Source organism: Callorhinchus milii, unplaced genomic scaffold (genome assembly GCF_018977255.1).
Source record: "Callorhinchus milii isolate IMCB2004 unplaced genomic scaffold, IMCB_Cmil_1.0 Scaffold6, whole genome shotgun sequence".
In the NCBI taxonomy this organism is placed as follows: Eukaryota; Metazoa; Chordata; class Chondrichthyes; order Chimaeriformes; family Callorhinchidae; genus Callorhinchus; species Callorhinchus milii.
Window position 1 is genome coordinate 25043155 of NW_024704747.1, and position 19177 is coordinate 25062331.

At 42.0% G+C, this 19177-nt stretch overlaps 2 protein-coding genes across 3 annotated transcripts in view; both read left to right on the forward strand.

Moving 5' to 3' along the window:
• Positions 1-1260: 1260 nt before the first annotated feature.
• LOC103176583 (titin-like) lies at positions 1261-13401 on the forward strand. Of its 2 annotated transcripts, XM_042336319.1 has the most exons (15): positions 1261-1474; positions 3452-3555; positions 3938-4141; positions 4960-5247; positions 5354-5442; positions 5548-5774; positions 7083-8103; positions 9429-9716; positions 9888-10001; positions 11062-11334; positions 11692-11757; positions 11911-12169; positions 12299-12368; positions 12628-12837; positions 13341-13401. In XM_042336319.1, the coding sequence occupies exons 2-15, from the start codon at positions 3465-3467 to the stop codon at positions 13393-13395; spliced, it is 3255 nt and encodes a 1084-aa protein (XP_042192253.1). In that variant the 5' UTR covers positions 1261-1474; positions 3452-3464; the 3' UTR covers positions 13396-13401. The 2 variants fall into 2 exon arrangements, with proteins under 2 accessions (XP_042192253.1, XP_042192254.1); XM_042336320.1 differs by lacking the exons at positions 9429-9716; positions 9888-10001.
• The window catches only part of ttn.1 (titin, tandem duplicate 1), a 227881-nt gene continuing 222095 nt past the window's right edge, over positions 13392-19177 (forward strand). The window contains 10 exon segments of the mRNA XM_042336317.1: positions 13392-13482; positions 13825-14021; positions 14516-14746; positions 14942-15186; positions 15301-15497; positions 15664-15828; positions 15966-16134; positions 16233-17926; positions 18193-18474; positions 18867-19133. Of these exon segments, the coding sequence (XP_042192251.1) occupies positions 13392-13482; positions 13825-14021; positions 14516-14746; positions 14942-15186; positions 15301-15497; positions 15664-15828; positions 15966-16134; positions 16233-17926; positions 18193-18474; positions 18867-19133 (3538 nt within the window).

Sequence of the window (19177 nt, forward strand, 5' to 3'; positions counted from 1 at the left end):
ACAGTGCATACATATACATTTCTCTCCTCTTCCATCGTGCCTTCGGCCATCCTCCTGCCCTCCACCCTCCCTGATCCCTATATATATATATATGCACACACAGATAATTCATTTTACAGTATATCCTGTGAAGCGCTTTGAGATCGCTCAATGATGTGATAAATTGCAAGGATTATGCAAAGATTATTATTACTCATAGATTGAAATTGAAAATCTGAAGCGTTAAAGTATTGATTGTGGAACTACAGAGCACCCTGACAAGTTTACCTACGTAAGACTCCTCATCTCAGTTTTGCCCTATAAAATCATCAACATCTCAGCTTTCAATTTGGTGTAAATAGATTTTGATTTGTTAGCAGAATTACATTTTTATTGAAATGCGAAATACAGTATATATTTTTACTAATTTTATGGAGTAGGTGTTCACAAGAAGTAGATTGCAGAAGTATGATAATCAGTTTCTCATGAATAGTTTCTACTATTAAGTTGAAGGTAGTGTGGTTTTCTATTTCATGATATTTTAGCAACATAACCTTCATATCAACCAAAGCAATTGACCCGTCATCTCGTAAACTTAGATTCAGTCCACTTTTACAATGCGATAGAATTACACATTAAGATAATTCTGCCTTATGTCCCATGAATATGCTGACAGCCTTTTACTTTTTATTACTTTAATACAAAAAAGTTGTCGAATCCTAAAATGAATATGTCTCTAGGTTGGATTTTGTCTGCTTTTCAAAGCATTTGGATTAGATTAGCTCTTTTGTAAAGAGAAGAGTTTTCGCGTTTGGTTTGGTGATTGGCAGATACAGTTGCTCGTGTCCATGTGTCAGAGGAGCAAAATGGTCTTGAAAGTGATTGACAGCGACAGGACTCGTGCATTCAAATTTGCCCTGTTGCTAAGGGCTTCATTTTTTCCTTATCAGTTTTGGTGATAACAAGAATACAGCAAAGTAAGAAAGGACCAAGAAAAGGGTCAAACACCTCGTCTGTCTTTACTTGAACTGAACTGAACGCAGTCATTGTGAGTAAAGTGATGGAATCGGACTAACACTCAGAACTTAATGCGACAAAATTAGCACTGTCTGCATAAAAGTGAAGTGACTGACAGCTGTTGGGTTCCATGTAACGGCTTCCCTTTCCCATGAAGCCTTGACGGGGTATCCAATCAGAGGTGCTGGGCCAATCATGCTGCATAATTGTCAGTAGGGCTGTGGTATAAAAGGCAAAACAACCATGTTAGCAATTCTGAGCGGTTCAGGCACTCCCAGCCTTGCCTCGGGTGTAGGGATTGCATAGGAAAATTAAAACTACACCCAGACCACAGCCTGCGTGTAGTTTTGTTTCCTTTTAGTAAGAGGTATACCCATTCTCTCGTTGGATTGTTGGAAAATATCTGGATAAGGAGGCAGGTTCCAAACCTATATTCATAGGGCTTGGCCCTTTTATTTAGGCACTCTTGAAAACTCAGGTCAGTAGATTTCTCTTTCTTACAAAGTGGCATTTTGTTCTTCTTGGTTCTTTATTTCATTGAAGTTTTTTTTATTGAAGTTAAGTCATATTTTATTCCCTCAAGTATACGTGGCTAGGGTGGGGGGGAACTTTTTAAATATATACGTTTTTAAACTTTAATTGCTTAATTTTTATGTCATAGGTCTTTTGTGTATGAAATTCATTTGCTGAACATTGCTCAATGTTGAATTATTAGGAAAGCAAACCCCGTTTGTGAAAATAGCTTAAAAAAAAACTGTTTAATGAACTGAGCAAAGCCTAAAAGACGACTGTAACTTTTAGAGTTTTCAAGGTTAGGCTATTGATGGATGAATTGAGAACTGCTAAAAATAGTACTGATTATATGCATGTGGCATCAGCCAAGCAGTGATGACTTTTTAAGGGAATCAGTGTATGAGCTATTATTTGTACCACTAGCTATGTGGCACTTGTCCTCTGTCAATCACTGACATCTGGCTAAGTTTAGACCCCAGCTCTTCAACCCCAAGCCAGTTGATAGTCACTTTATACAGACATCAAGGATCACATTTAGAAAATGTTGCAAACTTACATTTACACAAGTTGCGCAACAGTGAACATGAAATTGTTTATCGAACTTGCTGGACTGTTGGCATTGCATATATATTGGCATTTCATTAAAAGTAATATTGGATATTTCTTTTCTTTTTTTTATTGTGCAATTTAATTTAAATAAATATCGTATCCCTAATTTAATTTAAAAAATATTTTTCTATTTCATTCCAGAAAATATATTCATCAGTAAACTATCAATTGCTTATTTATATCTTTGCCTGCATTTGGACAATATAACATGATCTGTGATTATAGTTGGAACAATCTGAAGTCATAATAATAATCATTGCATTTGATATAGAGCCTTATCACATTATTGAAACGGGTCAAAGCACCTCACAGGATATACTGTATGTGACTGTGTATTTTGTGGGCAAAGTAGAAATGGTACATAACACAACTGGGACAGTTTGTTTTATCTCTTTCTTTTTATAATGACCAAAGTTTTTCTGTATCAACTGTTTTAATAGAACTGTGTCACAAACAGCTTGAATTACATCCCATAAGTATCTATGATGTTCGTCCACATGCTAATGACTCACATCGCAGCTCCATCTCACATTACACAGCGCTGCCATAAGATTCAAAAATAAAAGAACAAAATAATACACGGAAATATAAAGATTAAATCTTCTTCAATCCGAGTGTGAACTGCGCACTCTTTAAAACTTCCCTCACTAAAAACAGCTCAGGGAATAACTATTTTAAATCATTAACACTAGTCAGCCAAATACTATGATTTACGTTGCCCGCATACTGACCCGGACCAAACTCCGTACCCACATTTCACCAGTTCTGGCCAAGGCTCCACTGGCTCCCCATCACCGAACGGATCAACTTCAAGACCTTCACTCTAGTGTTCAAATCCCTTCACTCCCTGGCACCTCCCTCCCTCTCCGACCTCCTCACTCCCGAATCCACCACCTGGCGCCTCTGCTCGACTGGCACCGGCCCCTGTTTATCCCTCGCACCCTCCGCCCCACCATTAGAGATCGTGCATTCAGCCACTGAGCCCCAAAACTCTGGAACACTCTCCCTCAATCCCTTCGCCTTGCCCCCTCTCTCCCCCCTTTCACGTCCCGCACGGAAACCTTCCTCTTTGACCGTGCTTACGGTCACCTCCCCCCTCTCCCACCCCGGCTCGGAGTCAGGCTCTGCCACTGTTAAGTGCTCTAAGATGCTACCCTGTGTAGAGGGCGCTATAAAAGTTTCTTGTTGTATAAGGCACTTTGTGAAGTTAACTACATTGCTATAAGAATCTTATTCATTTTTTTATTCTTTTAGGCAAAACTCATGTATGCACAATATGTTCCACTAGTAGAAGTTCTTTGTAGTTAACCAACAGATTTTTGTTGTGTTTTAGAGTGCCTACAAAAATGACCACCCAAGCTCCGACCTTCATACAACCGCTTCAAAGCGTTGTGGCACTAGAGGGTAGTGCCGCAACCTTTGAAGCACAAGTTGCCGGTAAGTTATCAAATAACAATCCTTGCATTTGATTAGTAATTCTTAATCAATAATCCTGAAGATCCCTTGTGAAATAAATAGCTCGTCGAAAATGTTGTGTCTTACAAATTGCATCCATTTATCCCGTCCGTCTCGACATCTGTCTCTATCTGGAATCCTCGTGTCTCTTTATCATCGATTTTCAAATGTGTGTCTTATTTTGTCTATAACTTGATTTTACAAGTAATCTGATCTCTCGTCTCCGTTTACTTGCAATCGTATCTATTTGTATATTTGGACTCTTAAACCACCCGTTGCCGCTGTGTGTGAGTGTGTGTAAGATCCTCCCGGTGTCTTTGCTGGGATTGTGCGGCTGACATCTCTGTTGCCTGACTGTCTGCAGGTCAGCCTATTCCTGAGGTGAGCTGGTTCAGGGATGGCCAGGTCCTGTCCGCTACCATTCTGCCAGGCGCCCAGATCTCCTTCAGCAACGGCCGCGCGAAGCTGACGATTTCTGGAGTGACGCCTGTGCACAGCGGCAGATTCTCTGTGCGAGCCACCAATGGATCAGGTCAAGCAACAAGTACAGCAGAGCTGCTGGTCACAGGTAACAGTGAGGCACACGTGGCCCCTGAGATCCTTTCTGGGTTGTGCTGCTGGTGTGGGATGTGTGGGGAGTGTGAGGGGTTGTGGGGTTGGGCAGGGGGTGTTAAAGTGGTGGGGGAGGAAGGATTGTTAGTGAAAACATTGGGAGCTTCAATGAAAGAGTTTTACAAAGAAACATAGACGCACAGAAACAGGAGTAACCTACTCAGCCTCTCGAGTCTGTTCTGACATTTTATAAGATCATGGCTGACCTGCACCTCAAGTCCAGTTTCCTGCCCTTGCCCGATATCCCTTAATACCCTGACCTAACAAATATCTATCTTCCTCCATCTTGAAAATGGGAATGGATCCACCATCCACAGCCTTTTGAGGGAGAGAGTTAGTAGATTTCCACCATCCTTTGACTAACTAAGTTTTGACCAACTTTGCCAGGAGTCTCACCATAACCACTGCTGCTTCCTGTAGGTTTTGGGGCCAATGGTGTTTGGAGTCTTACAGCCTCGATGCTTATTTTCTCAGTTTAAACATACAAAGGAATAAGGTCAGCAAATGGGCTGAGGAATTTTTGATCGTATTCGCTATTTGAGGTCACTAGTGAGTTAGTATTACTGCTCTGTATAATAAAATAAGATACTGAAATGAGAAAGATCGCAGAAAAAACAAACCTGCCCACATTTAGCAAGTTAACCATGTTAACTGTCACAGAAGAGTTGGCCCGAATGCCTGTTTTATGAGCAGAAAAATAGAGATTAAAGACAAGATATTGTACTTATGAATTTAATGGACGTCGCAACAAAACCTTTTTCTTTCCTATTGCAGCAGAAACTGCGCCTCCGAACTTTACACAAAGACTACAAAGTATGACTGTTAAACAAGGATCCAAAGTGAGATTGGATGTCCGAGTCACTGGAATCCCTACACCTGTGGTGAAGTTTCACAGGGAAGGAGCAGAAATCCAGAGTTCTCCAGACTTCCAAATTGTCCAAGATGCTGATTTATACAGCTTAATCATAGCCGAAATTTATCGGGAGGATTCTGGAACCTTCTCTGTAACTGCCACAAACAACGTTGGACGTGCCACTTCGACGGCAGAGTTGCTCGTCCAAGGTGAGTCCTGTTTGCGTCGATTTGCGTCAATCAAAGCAATAGCACGAAATGGTTCAAAATCTCATACAACGCTTCCTTATCCTGTATTATATTTGCTTCTGCGCAGCTGATGAAGATGTTGTACCTGCCAAAAAGACAAAGACAATCGTATCTACTGCTCACATTTCCGAGGCAAGGCAATCCCGAGTTGAAAAGGTACGTTACCTTCGCGGCTTCCTCCTGAGCTGAGTGCGACTGTTTCACATTGTTCTAATCGGACAGACGGGTGGCGCGGTTTCTAAGCCTTCATTTGCGTTTCAGAAAATGGAAGCTCACTATGAAGAGAAATCTTCTGGAACTGTCGAAATGGTGGTCGGTGGCAGGCTGGTGGTGCAGCACTTGCACCATAAGACACCTCCACGTGTTCCACCAAAGCCCACGTCCATGTCGCCCACGCCCACAACTGCTGTTGGCAAAGTGCAAGCTGCCCGCCAACAATCCCCATCTCCCGTCCGCCATGTCAGAGCACCAGGACCTTCACCTGTTCGGTAAGGAATTGTAAAACAATAATCCTTGCAATTGATAGAGCACCTTATCAGCTCGTTGAGATATTCTGGAATATGTAGTGACTTGCACAGCAATGTCCCCAAAACAGCCATGAACTGAATAGCTAATTTAATCTAATAATAATAATAATAATCTGAGGAATTGTTAGCTGAGATCCTGGAAGAAACTCCCTTCGAGTGGTGCCATGTGATCTTTAACACCCACCTGAACAGGCAGATAGACCACAGTTTTAATATCTCCCAGAGAGACCTCAGTTTAATATCTCACCCGAAGGACGGCATCTCTGACAATGCAATGCTCCCCCAGCACTTCATTGGAGCGTAAGCCTAGACCATGAGTTCGAATACTAAATGTTTAGTTATGGGATGAAAACTGCGTTCCTCCCTTTCAGCTCCTTCGGATTTTATTTAGAGTTAAACACGGTGAGGCGTGGAAGCTCAATGAGANTTTTTTTCACCGTCTTTATTCTGGCCGGATCTTAAGGATGATGGTGCCATCTGGTGGCTGCGAATGCCACGACAAGTCCTGCTGAATTCGTGCCATGAAATTGATCTGCAAATGAGAGGGCACTATGGATATCCAATTGTATTATTTCTTTCCCTTTTGTCCATAGTGCCATTACCATTAGGGAAATGCAGTAACGTCTGCGAAGTTGTCAATACTTCGCTCTGTGGTAGCATTCCCACATCTGGGTTAATAGGTTGTGGGTTCAAGACCCACGTCAGGAATCATAGTCAAGGCTGAGACTCCGCTGAAATACTGAGTTTGGCTGAAATGTTAGAGGTGCCATCGTTCAGTTGAAACATTAAACCAAGGTCCTGTCATCTATTCTGGTGTACGTTAAAGATCCTATGGCACTGTGCAAAAAGAGAAGGGAGCTACTCTCCAGTCTATCACCAATATAATCTTCCAGATATGTTGGTGATTCACTTTGTGACCCGTAGGAGATTGTTGAGTCCAAATTGACTGCCATGTTTGCCTGCAGATACCAAGTTCTGCGTGGCAGCAATTAATTGTGAAGTGTATACATTTGGGCATTCTGGGCGCTCTATAAAACGCAAGAATTATTATTCTATTGATGCAGACAAGCAAAAGTTATTATTTGGTACTTCTTTGATGCAACAACAACAATTTGCGTTTATATAATGCCCTTCACGCCGGATGGTGTCTCGGAGCTCTCAATAGTTCGATGTCAGAAACTGATGCATATAATTGACAATTTTGCCTATTGATTACATCTTTGTTTCCAAACGACAATAAAAAAAATTAAAAAACTGTATTTGCTACAGCTCTGTGTCTCCAGCTGGAAGACTCTCCACGTCACCTATCAGGTCCGTTAAATCGCCCCTCTTGATGCGCAAGTCTCAGACGGTGTCAGCGACCGCCACCTCAGAATCGTTACCTCCTTGGAAGCAGGAAGATTACGTTTCCGCAAGCGAATCGAGGATGAGAGAAAGCAGGCTGACCACAACAACAAGTAGCACTCAGATACACAGAGAAGAAAAGTGGGAGGGGAGATACGGTTTGCACGGACAGACGTTCATCACCGGAGTGGCTGGGGCTGGAGGAGGAATTGCCATGGCTGAAGGAATTTCCATGGCTGCTGGTGCTGCTAGTTCTGCTGGTGGTGCTCGGATTGGCGGTGGTTTCAGTTCTACCAGTATTAGCGGTGGTGGAGGTGGTTTCAGTGCTACCAGTATTAGCAGTGGTGGTGGTGGTTTCAGTGCTACCAGTATTGGTGGTGGTGTCAGTGCTGCCAGTATTGGTGGTGGTGTCAGTGCTGCCAGTATTGGTGGTGGTGTCAGTGCTGCCAGTATTGGTGGTGGTGTCAGTGCTGCCAGTATTGGTGGTGGCGTCAGTGCTACCAGTATTGGTGGTGGTGTCAGTGCTACCAGTATTGGTGGTGGTGTCAGTGCTACCAGTATTGGTGGTGGTGTCAGTGCTACCAGTATTGGTGGTGGTTTCAGTGCTACCAGTATTGGTGGTGGTTTCAGTGCTACCAGTATTGGTGGTGGTGTTGATGGTGGTGGCGTCAGTGCTGCCAGAATTGGCGGTGGAGGTGGTGGTGTCAGTGCTGCCAGCATTGGCGGTTCTGTCGGTTCTGCTGGTGCTATCAGAACCACTACTGTATCCATGGTTTCTGGAGGTGTCCGAACGACTGAAGTATCAGGAGCTGCCAGGGCTGCTGGGCTTTCCATGACGGCTGGAGGTGTCCGAGTTGCTGGAGTCACCATGGTCGATGGAGCTACTGAAATATCCAGAGCTTCCGGTGCTGGTGCTGGTGTTGGCGCTGTGGTTGCCGGCAAAGAGGTGAGGACCTTTTTTTTTGTTGTTGTTGTCATTGCATTTTCATCAAGCATGACCCAGCTCTGACCAGCAGAAGTAGCAGTTTTTTTTTAGTGATCCAGATAAGTTCTAATCTGGTTTTGTTTGGAGCCTTTGGGCCCAGATGTAACAGAACGGATCCATTTTCAAGCCACATTAAAGGTGGATTAAAATGGATCAATTCGAAATAAACCAGACCCTGCTTGAGTGTGTTAGAAAACCACGTGTATTTGTTGTTAAGACTTGAGAGTGTAAACGATTTTGATTGTTCCTTTAATGTGTACGTACATACTTGCATCTGCATTTTGGATATCACCTGTATGCCTTCTTCGGAAGGTCAATACAAAGATTTGAATGTGAGAGGAAGCCTGGAGACTGTTTAATGTTTAGTTACGTGTCCTATATGCAAAATAAATCTATTTTGCTGTGAAAACAATTCAGACACCGCATGATCTAGAGAAAACAACAGCTTTAGCTACTGTACTTGCCGCGGTTGAGCAAGCCAGAGCGAGAGCGTCAGCGATCACTGCCACCAACGCAGAAAGAAGTATCGCAGAGAAACATGAGTCTACAATACAAGCACAACCATTTCAGGATCAGGTAGTCTGAACTCTCCCAACCCATTTTAACTCGCACCTTTTTTCGACCCACCAACCACAGGCTCGCAATATATTTCACAGTCACATTCACGCGAGGAACCTTGATAGTTTTCACATCCTTAAACCACCTAGTTTCACCTGTACATTCCTATCCATTGTGAGCCATTTGTGCATGCAGTTGTTGTGCAATTTTTTAGACGATTTTGCACAAAATATCAATTGGAGTGTCAAATGTGTTTCTGTGTATTGTGCATTTTGCTGCCAAAAGCAATACCAATTTTTTTTATACACCTTCATTTTTTTTTATTGGAAACATGGACCAAAACCCCTCAGTTTTTCTTAATTTTTTTAAAAAAAGACTGTTTAAAAATTATATTTTGGATTGGTGAATTTGCCAACTTTTAAACCAAAACAACTTTAAACAGCCCAATGTAAACTAACGGAAGCAAAATCTATGTTCTGAAAAATTCTTTGGAAAGACAAATCCAACAACGAGGATGATAACAAGTTACATTTGTATAGTCCCGAGCCTTCGGACATCCTCCCGACGTGAAAGGCGCTATACAAACGTAACGTGTCGTTGTTTTACATCGGGAGGATGTCCCATTGACAAAGCCCAGATGGTATTGCTTTTAAAAGTCATAGTTAATCTTGTGCAATAAAAGATTAGACTATGATTGCTCTCGCAGACTTAGTCCTTGTTGTCTGCAGATTGAGGTTGGCAAAAAGGCTGAAGCTGTGGCTAAAGTATTGGCTGCTGTGGATCAGGCACGTACTAGACAACCTGTGTATGCTGAAGGAGTGCGCACAGAGGAGACATCTTTGGAGTATGACTATGCACAGAGCGGTGTATCACGCACCACTCAGCTTCTCGCTGCAAAACCAACTGCCCCTGCCAAGCAACAAGTTGTCACCACAACTGTCAGAAAAGAGACAGTTATTGTGCCAACTCCTACAAAAATTTCCTTTGGCGAACATGCTGAAACACGCATTTCACAGGTTAGACTTCATTTGACTCATAAAACAATCAGCTAACATTAACAAAGAATCTCTGTTATTCCTTCTAACCATGACGGGCATTTTGATGAGCCTTTTTTTTTTTTGCAAATCTATTATCAGTCACATGCTGAAATGTAACCTAATAAAGAGCAATTGTTTTGGTTGCTGTAGATTGAAAGAACATCTGAATCCACAGCACATCTGGACCACAAACTTTGCAGTAGCCCAATTCCTCACTTCACTGTTTCAAAAATCACTGTAGCCAAACCAGAACCAATCCAAGAGGTAAGGGCCAAATTTCTGTATGCCAGGCAAACAAACAGGACTATAAATAGAGGCCATTGATATAATTGGCAGAAATCTAAAAGCTGCTCCGAGAAAAATATAGCATTGCCTATTTAGGAAAGCAACCGTATATAGCCGCTAATTCTCCTGCACTGAGTTTATTTTATCTGAGCATTGAAGGGAATGTAGAATTAGTAATGACAGATGTACTAATGGGGTGAATGATACAGCTATTGATGGCCAGCAGTAAAAAAAAAGGAATACAGTATTTAGAGATAGTGACCAGATTCCAAGATAGAACATAGAAGAAATACATTACGTTTTGCCACATTGTTTTGCTTTATCTTATGGAAAGCAACTGAACAACAGCAACAACAAATCGCATTTATAGAGCGCCTTTGACGTCGGGAGGACGTTCCCAGTGTGCTGGACGGTGAATGATTTGCACTCGAGCTGGGGGCTGGAGTGAAGAGGATGTTTTTTCATTGGTGTTATTTTAGGAACGAGTTACAAATGATTATTAAGGATACATGAACAGAGTCCTATTGCACCATGGTGGCACAGAATTGACACTAGATGTTGATATTTGCCTGGCATTACAGTGTTCAACTTTTTGATGTCTCTATCTTGGAGTTTTCAAAAGGCATCTTTTTGTATTGATGCTTTTCTTGCACTCTTTGTTTCATTCATTTTACATCTTTTCATTAATACATGTTTTGACCTTCACCGTATCTACTAATAGAGATTTTATTTAACACATTTTTGGATATTAACTGAAATTTTTCGAACCTAACGCTTCTTATTCATAGGATCTCTCTCTCTCTCTTTCTCTCTCTGGGTGAAACTTTCAGCACTACCTAAATGTCTTTCTGAACCGTTCCTTCTTGCACTTTCTTTTTTGTCGTTATTCACTTCATTTCCATACTCACACAATATTTCCCTCAAAAGGCATCCTAATTCAGCTAACACAGTAATCCCACCCCCTGTCCTTGCAGCCGGTAACTTTTTTTAAAAAAAAATACCATGAAATGAAATAACTTTATTCTTTTGGCTCGGTTAGGTTTCTATAGCAGGAACTGCATTGGTTACTCTGGAAAAAGAATTGGCTGCATCTTCTGCCCTGAAGGTTACCAAGGCAGTGAAACCTCCACTGTTAAAAGAGGCCAGATACGTGACAGAGGGCAGCGTCTCTCCCCAGCCTCCTTTCAGAGAACGAACGGACATGTATGAGACACGTGTTGATTCTCAAAGGCTCAGACATCTAGATTTAAGTGTTTCAGCCTCACACAAAGCTGAGCTTGAAGTCGAAGATCACTACAGAGCAGAAGTCCAGGTTTGTTCACTACGAAGCAGTCTTACCCCCATATCCTCTAACTTTTGGTGCGCTCCCCACAGATTAACACTGATCATACCTGTCCACTCTCAATTTCTCATTGAGATCAAAAGTAACAACATTTCCATCTTACCCCTCCCTCCCTCCCCCCTTGGAAACCTTTGCTGAATAGAATAACATGATAGAACTCTAAACATAATAACAATAGCACAGTGGTGTGGCAGTGTGTGAAGTGGTGAGACTTCCGCAGGAAGGTCTTTTCTGTCCAGCGCTTCAATAGATGGTGTTGCTCTCCTCAATGTTCACTACAACTCGCATTATAGGAGGTTAACAAGTGCAATGCTTTTGTTTCTCCAGGTCACAGAACCAGTTGCTGTGGCTGTTCCAATAGAGGTTCCGCTTACATCACCAAGCATAGTTTGTGTGAGTGATTCCTTTGAATGAAATACCTTTTTTTTCTAATTGATGGCATTTTTATTCTGCTTGCTTTTTACATCTCGGCCTTCCACCTAGCTGGGAATTTAGAAGGGTGGGTTATATATTTATTTATATATTCATATATATTTTTTTTTACAGGGTTTGAAAAATATGACTGTGGTAGAAGGTGAATCTGTGACCCTAGAGTGTGAGATCTCGGGACACCCGACCCCAGCAGTGATGTGGTTCAGAGAGGACTATCGCATTGAAAACTCCATTGACTTCCAAATCATCTTTGAAGCGGGCGTTGCCCGTCTCACAATCAGGGAGGCCTTTGCAGAAGATAGTGGCCGCTTCACATGCACCGCCACGAATGAAGCTGGCACCATCAATACCTCTTGCTATCTTCTTGTTCAAGGTAAGGATTTAGTTAGCGTTAGAGGTCAAACGAAGCTGGTGAAAATGCGCTGAAACATTTCCAAATCGAGGCGTCTTGAACTGATTCGTTTCCGTTTGTGTTTGTGTGTGGTTTTTTGTGTGTCTGTAGTTTCAGAAGAGATTGAAAGCAGAGAGGAAAGTTTCGTTGCGACTGAACAAATCACTGCCGAAGGGAAAAGGTACGTACAGTCTTTAAATATTCCCATAAGAATAGTGGTATTCAGTTGATCCCGTTTGCTGTGTGTTCAGTAATTCTTATTTCTCTATATTTTTAATCTAAGATATCTTTAAAACATTGCTTGGTCATATATTTAACTTTCTATTCATCGTTGAATAGTGCAGAAAAATAAAAACGAAAGGTGCAAAATAGATCACCCGTTCCTATGGATTTATCATCAGTTGATATCTCATATCAGATAAACATTTGCTTCTCTCTAGGGTTGAAATGAGGGTGGAAATTACAGAGCCCAGTACTAAACCTGAATCAGCTGATGCTGTGCCTGGAACCGCTCCGTTCTTTATCAGGAATCCAACAGTGCAAAAGCTGATTGAAGGTGGAAGTGTCATTTTCGATTGTCAAATTGGTGGCAGCCCCAAACCACATGTTTACTGGAGAAAAGCTGGAATTCCACTAACTACCGGTTACAGGTACCTGCTCAGCAGAAGCTGAATTCTCATTTGCAGCCATTTTTCTGTCACGGCTAATTTACATCGCTGTTATCTTTCAATGAATTAAATTGGAACAGAAAGTACCGTAATAATAATCCTTTCCTTTGAGATAGCGCTTTTCACATCAGGAAGATGTCTCAAAGCGCTTCACAGGAGATACAGTAAAAGTCTGATATCTGTGTACTTGTAGGCAATAAATGTTAACTGATCAGAAAAAGACATTGTTCTAGACGACAAATTATTGTTTTTAAAACATTACTGAATAATCCTTCTAAAAATGATTATAACAGCACAACTTGGATGCACTTAATATTCAGATTTAATTCCTTTACGATAAGGACAAAATACTTAAAACAACCACAGAGCAGTATTATTCCTTCGGATGGTTGTCCCAGCGAAAATAAACATTTTTCTTTTGCTTGGAATAGTGAAGGTGCCATTCCGCTGGAGCTTTCAATGAAAAGCGTCTTGTTTCTCCGCAGATATAAAGTGGGTACAACAAGGAAACTGGAGAATGCCAGCTGGAGATCTCCATGACCTTTGCAGATGATGCTGGTGAATATTCCATTGTTGCTCGCAACCAACAAGGAGAAGTTTCTGCTTCAGCTCAATTATTGGAGGAAGGTATGTCGCCATCCCAACACCATTGATAAAAGCGTATATTGTCTGCAAGCTAAATTTCCCACGTTGAGTTGAGATTTAATTACCAAAGAGAAACCAAATTCTTAAAAGATTTTTCTTTTAAAAAAAAATACCTTTTTAGCTGATGAATGGTTATATAATTTGCCTTATTTTGAAGCGTAAGCTTTAAAATTTGTAATTTCATTCTTTGTTTCAAACTAGAAGTACTGTATGCATTTAAAATATTTGTGTCATCTTGATCTTTTGTTTTCATGATTGGTTAAATAGATAGCAACGTTTCTGTAACCTGCAGGCTGCTTTAATTCTTATTTCATTTATTTCTAGATGAGTACGAAGTTTACATGAAGCAGCACCAGGAAGTAACATATCGGACAGAAATATCTACACAGTATGTCCAAGAACCCAAAGTTGCAGAAGTAGCGCCTATCATTGCGATGACTGAATATGACAAAGAACAAATACTAATCAGAAAGAAAATGGGAAAAAGTTCAGTGATGATGAAAACTGTGACTGAAGAGCAGGTGAGACTCAACTCAAATTGAGTTCCTCCAAACGGGGAGAGAAATCTGCTGAATACCGACATCAGATTGCCTTGCTTGTTTGCACTGCTCTGAAAGTAAAGACAATTTTCACAATAAAGTAGTGTGCATTTTGTGCAATTATTTAATAATATTAATCCTTGCATTTGATACCGCGCCTTATCACGTCTTCTAGACCTCTCAGCCAATAGCGGCAGCCAATAGCACACAAATCCTTGAAGCCTTCACGCAAAGACACACAGCTTTATGTGTCTTTTGACTGGCCTCAACCAATGAACAGTTTGTTTAAGAAACGTAGTTTCAAAGTAGATGTTCTGCTGATAATTTTGCCAACATGCATATATTTTCATGCTCTGACTCCAGTTGAAAGTATTTATTTAGATGTATGTTGCCTTGTTCCTTCTATTTGACGTATTGGCTGCTTAACAAAGCTTCAAAAGTTTATCAACTATAATAGATGTATTTGCTTTCTCCAGGAATATCACATTTCTGCATTTGAAGAAAGACTTATTAAAGAAATTGAATTCCGAATCATTAAGATTACTCTGGAGGAACTTCTTGAGGAAGATGGTGAAGTAATGTCCATGGATTTTTCGCAAGATGAATCTATTGAACCTGGATTTGACTCAGCGGTGAAAAGCTACAGAATTCTTGAGGGAAGGGTGGCTGCATTTCACTGCAAGCTCTCTGGTTACCCATTGCCCAAGGTAAGCAATTATACTCTAAAACAAGCGGACTTAATAAGGCAACATTTCATTCAAATGTGTTGGTGTTTAGGTACAGCAATTAATATGGAAGTAGGATTTAAAAATCCCTTGGGACGTTACACATAAAGCACCAGAGATTTTGATTAGTTTCTGCAGTCATTTGATTGTGAGATTAATCCATTGCCTTTTTCATAGGTCGCGTGGTTTAAAGATGGACGGCGTATCAGACAAGGAAGCCATTACCACATGGAGATTACTGAGGATGGCAAGGCCAGTCTCCATATTGCTGCAACTGTGCCTGAGGACGAGGGGATCTACACTGTATTTGCCAGCAACATCAAAGGAAATGCTATCTGTTCAGGAAAGCTCTTCATTGAACCCGTTGGGACTCCAATAGGCCACGCTTACCTGCCAACCACGGAAATAATGAAGAGAATGCGGTATGCTCTGTTTGATATCTTGAATCCTGCGTCCACTTTTGTTTTGAAAACGTCTAATTTGCGAGTGATTCACAATATAAAAGATTCCGTTTAACGCCTTTCTCCTCCCTTTAGTTCTGTGTCTCCGCGATCGCCAAGCCGCTCACCTGCACGAAGGCTGGAAGACACAGACGAGAGTCAGCTGGAGAGACTATACAAACCTGTGTTTGTGCTGAAACCCACGTCATTCAAATGTTGCGAGGGACAGACGGCTAGATTTGACCTCAAGGTTGTTGGCAGACCCATGCCGGAGACATTATGGTTTCACAATGGTAAGAACAGTACACTTAAAACAACAGCAGCAAATTACATTCGTGTAGCGCCCTTCATGTCGGGAGGACATCGCAAGGCGCTGAAAAGTGGATAGAAGTAACTTTGCAGATCATTTCTTAATCAGGGTAAAATAGTGGTATAACTTGAGAACTCTTTCTATCGCAGGAAGTCAGGTTGTCAACGATTATACTCACAAAATTGTAGTAAAGGAAGACGGGATTCAGTCCCTGATCATCGTGCCCGCTCTGCCAAGCGATTCTGGCGAATGGATTGTTGTAGCTCAGAACAGAGGTGGCAAAAGCTCAGTTTCCATGACACTCAGCGTAGAAGGTAAGACAGGTGTTATTTCAGTCCTGTGCGGACTTGGAGCAAATGTATTCTAGTGTCTACTTTTAAATAGGTACATTTTAAATCCGTTTGCAATTTTTTTTAATAATAACAATAATAACTTATCTTTTTCTTTACAGCTAAGGAACATTTAGTGAAACCGCAGTTTGTGGAGAAATTGAAAAACGTCAGTGTTAAAGAGGGGACGCCTGTTGCAATGTCAGTAAAAGCAGCCGGGAATCCGAACCCTGACATTGTGTGGCTCAAAAATAGCGAGATTATTGCACCGCACAAGTACCCAAACATTAAGTAAGTGCACCGCAAAGGAAAACAGTTGTTGGTGGTAAATGAATCGTGGGTAAATGGGGTTTGCTCTAATTTAACATCTCTTTTTCTTGCACTTTTAGAATTGAAGGCGCCAAGGGAGAAGGTGCACTTAAAATACAGTCCGCAGCTAGTTACGATGCTGCCTGGTACACTGCTACTGCCATCAATAAAGCAGGTCGAGACACAACCAGGTGTAAACTCAATGTTGAACTTGAGTTTTCTGAACCTGAGCCAGAACGCAGGCTAATCATTCCCAAAGGAACATACAAAGCTAAAGAGATATCCGCTCCTGAGCTCGAGCCCCTCCACCTCCGCTACGGGCAAGAGCAGTGGGAAGAGGGTGACTTGTATGATAAGGAGAAACAACAGAAACCCCATTTCAAGAAGAAGACGACTTCTGTTAGACTCAAACATTTCTCGCCAGCTCACTTCGAATGCCGACTCACACCAATTGGCGACCCAACGATGGTGGTGGAGTGGTTGCATGACAGCAAACCTCTTGCTGCAGCTAACCGACTGCGCATGATCAATGAATTTGGATATTGCAGCCTTGACTACGAGATAGCGTATCCCAGGGACAGTGGTATCATCACCTGCAGAGCTACGAACAAGTACGGTGTCGATCAGACGTCAGCTACTCTTATCGTAAAAGACGAAAAGAGCCTCGTTGAAGAGTCTCAGTTACCCGAGGGCAGAAGAGGAATGCAGCGGATTGAAGAACTTGAAAGAATAGCTCATGAAGGTGCGCTGACAGGTGTTTCCGAAGACCTCGGAAAAGAACAAACAAAACCCGAAATCGTTTTGTTCCCGGAACCGGCGAGAGTTTTGGAATTAGAAACCGCACGTTATCGTTGCCGTGTCACAGGGTATCCATATCCCAAAGTCAACTGGTACCTCAACGGGCAACTCATTCGCAAGAGCAAACGGTTCCGAATCCGTTATGATGGTATCTATTACTTGGAAATTGTCGATTGTAAATCGTATGATTCGGGCGATGTCAAGATAACGGCTGAAAATCCCAAGGGGGTTGTCGAACATACCGTTAAACTGGAAGTAACACAAAGAGAAGATTTCAGGTCTATCCTCCGTCGAGCCCCAGAACAGAGAATCGAAATGGGACTCTCAGATATAAACAAGCCATTCTTTGAAGTGGTAAAGGTAGAGAAACAAGCTGATGCAAAGAGCAAAGAAATCGTGAAGCTTAAAAAGGCTGAAAGAATATTTCACGAGAAACTCACAGAGGAAACTGAAGAACTACGCAGCAAGTTCAAGCGTAGAAAGGAGGAGGGTTATTATGAAGCTATTACAGCAGTTGAGCTCAAGTCGCGCAGAAAGGACGAGGCCTATGAAGATATGTTAAGAAAAAGGAAGGACGAACTTCTTCACTGGACCAAAGAGGTGCCCGAGGAGGAAAAGAAACCACCACTTCCTGAAGGCACTGTGACCATCCCAACCTTCAAACCAGACAGAATTCAGTTATCGCCCAGTATGGAAGCCCCCAAGATCTTGGAGCGCATTCAGAGTCAGACAGTCGCTCATGGAGATGATGCTCGTTTCCATGTCAGAGTGGTGGGCAGGCCAGATCCCGAATGCCAGTGGTTTAAGAATGGCGTTAAGATAGAAAAGACTGAACGAATCTACTGGTACTGGCCTGAAGACAATGTCTGTGAACTTGTGATCCGAGATGTTACACCCGACGATTCAGCCAGTATCATGGTGAAAGCCATCAATGTGGCTGGAGAAATCTCAAGCCACGCTTTCCTGCTCGTACAAGGTACAATCCAAAACAAAATTACATTTGCTTAGCCCCTTTCCCGTCGAGAGGACGTCCCAAGGCGCTGGACAGTCAGGGAATTGGACCGGTGCAGGGTTGTGGGGGGGTGGTTGGGGGTTGGGATCAGGGAGGGTGAAAAGCAGGGAGTCTGCTGAGCGGTGGAAGCGGACAGGTTGATATGGATATTTCGTGATGCAAGGCAAGACTAAAATCACAATTTTTTTTGTTTTGTTGCCCGATGACGACAGTTTATTTCTTTTTTTCAGCCAAACAAGTCATTACATTTACTCAGGAGCTGCACAACGTTCATACAAAAGAGAACAGCACAATGGCAGCGTTTGAGTGTGAATTGTCGGAACCATTCTTCAAGGTGGAATGGTTTAAGAATGGAGTGAGCATCTCTACCAGTGAAAAATATCGAACACATTCGGACCGGAGAATTCATTTCCTATCTGTTTTGGGTATTGAAATGAGTGACGCCGCAGAATACACTTGCGCGCTTGTTGAAGATAATTCTATACAATCAACAGCCAAGCTTATTGTTGAAGGTAAGCAGTAGAAAATTGTCAAGAATAGAGCAATAAATGTAATCGCCTTAAATTGTCAAACAGTGATCAAACATCGTACCGTTTTGTTCCAATTATTTCGTCGAAAAACTGTGAACTGTTTATTTCTTTCACATTGTGCTGAGTGAGAAGTTGTATATTTATTATTTGCAAAGAGTCCACTTTCTAGCATCGAAGTTCATTTTAATTTACTGCGGAGTGAGTAATGAGATATATAGGAAAGTAGGTGGGGCACTTTACCTGTTCTTTGCTCCCAGTGAAACCCCTTGATAATCATTTTCCTAGCTTATTGGAGAAAGGAATTGTGGTGCAATGTTGGAAGACTGGTGTCGTATTGTGGTTGCTTAACCAGCAAAACCTTCTTGTTTATGCAGCGACTGTTCACGAGTTCATCACTGAGCTCTCGGACTTGGAAGTTTCGGAATCCTTCTCAGGTGATTTGGAATGTGCCTTCTCAAGCGAAGATGCGGAAGGTAAATGGTACAAAGGAGACGTCGAGATCCACAACAGCGGCAAGTACTACATTTCTTCTCGTCGTGGCCGTCACCTTCTTACCGTTAAGGATGTTGCAAAGGACGATCAGGGTTCGTACAGCTTTGTCGTCGACGGCAAAAGAACAAGTTGCACTCTGAAGATGAGACGTAAGTTAACTGTTTGGATGCGAAAGAAAGTCACCGAGCAGAGC

Coding starts and splice junctions, on each gene's coding strand:
- LOC103176583 (XM_042336319.1), top strand. CDS start 3,465: ATGACCACCCAAGCTCCGACCTTCATACAACCGCTTCAAAGCGTTGTG. Junction 8,104..9,428: donor CTGTGGTTGCCGGCAAAGAG/GTGAGGACCTTT, acceptor TGTTGTCTGCAG/ATTGAGGTTGGCAAAAAGGC. Junction 12,369..12,627: donor ATCACTGCCGAAGGGAAAAG/GTACGTACAGTC, acceptor GCTTCTCTCTAG/GGTTGAAATGAGGGTGGAAA.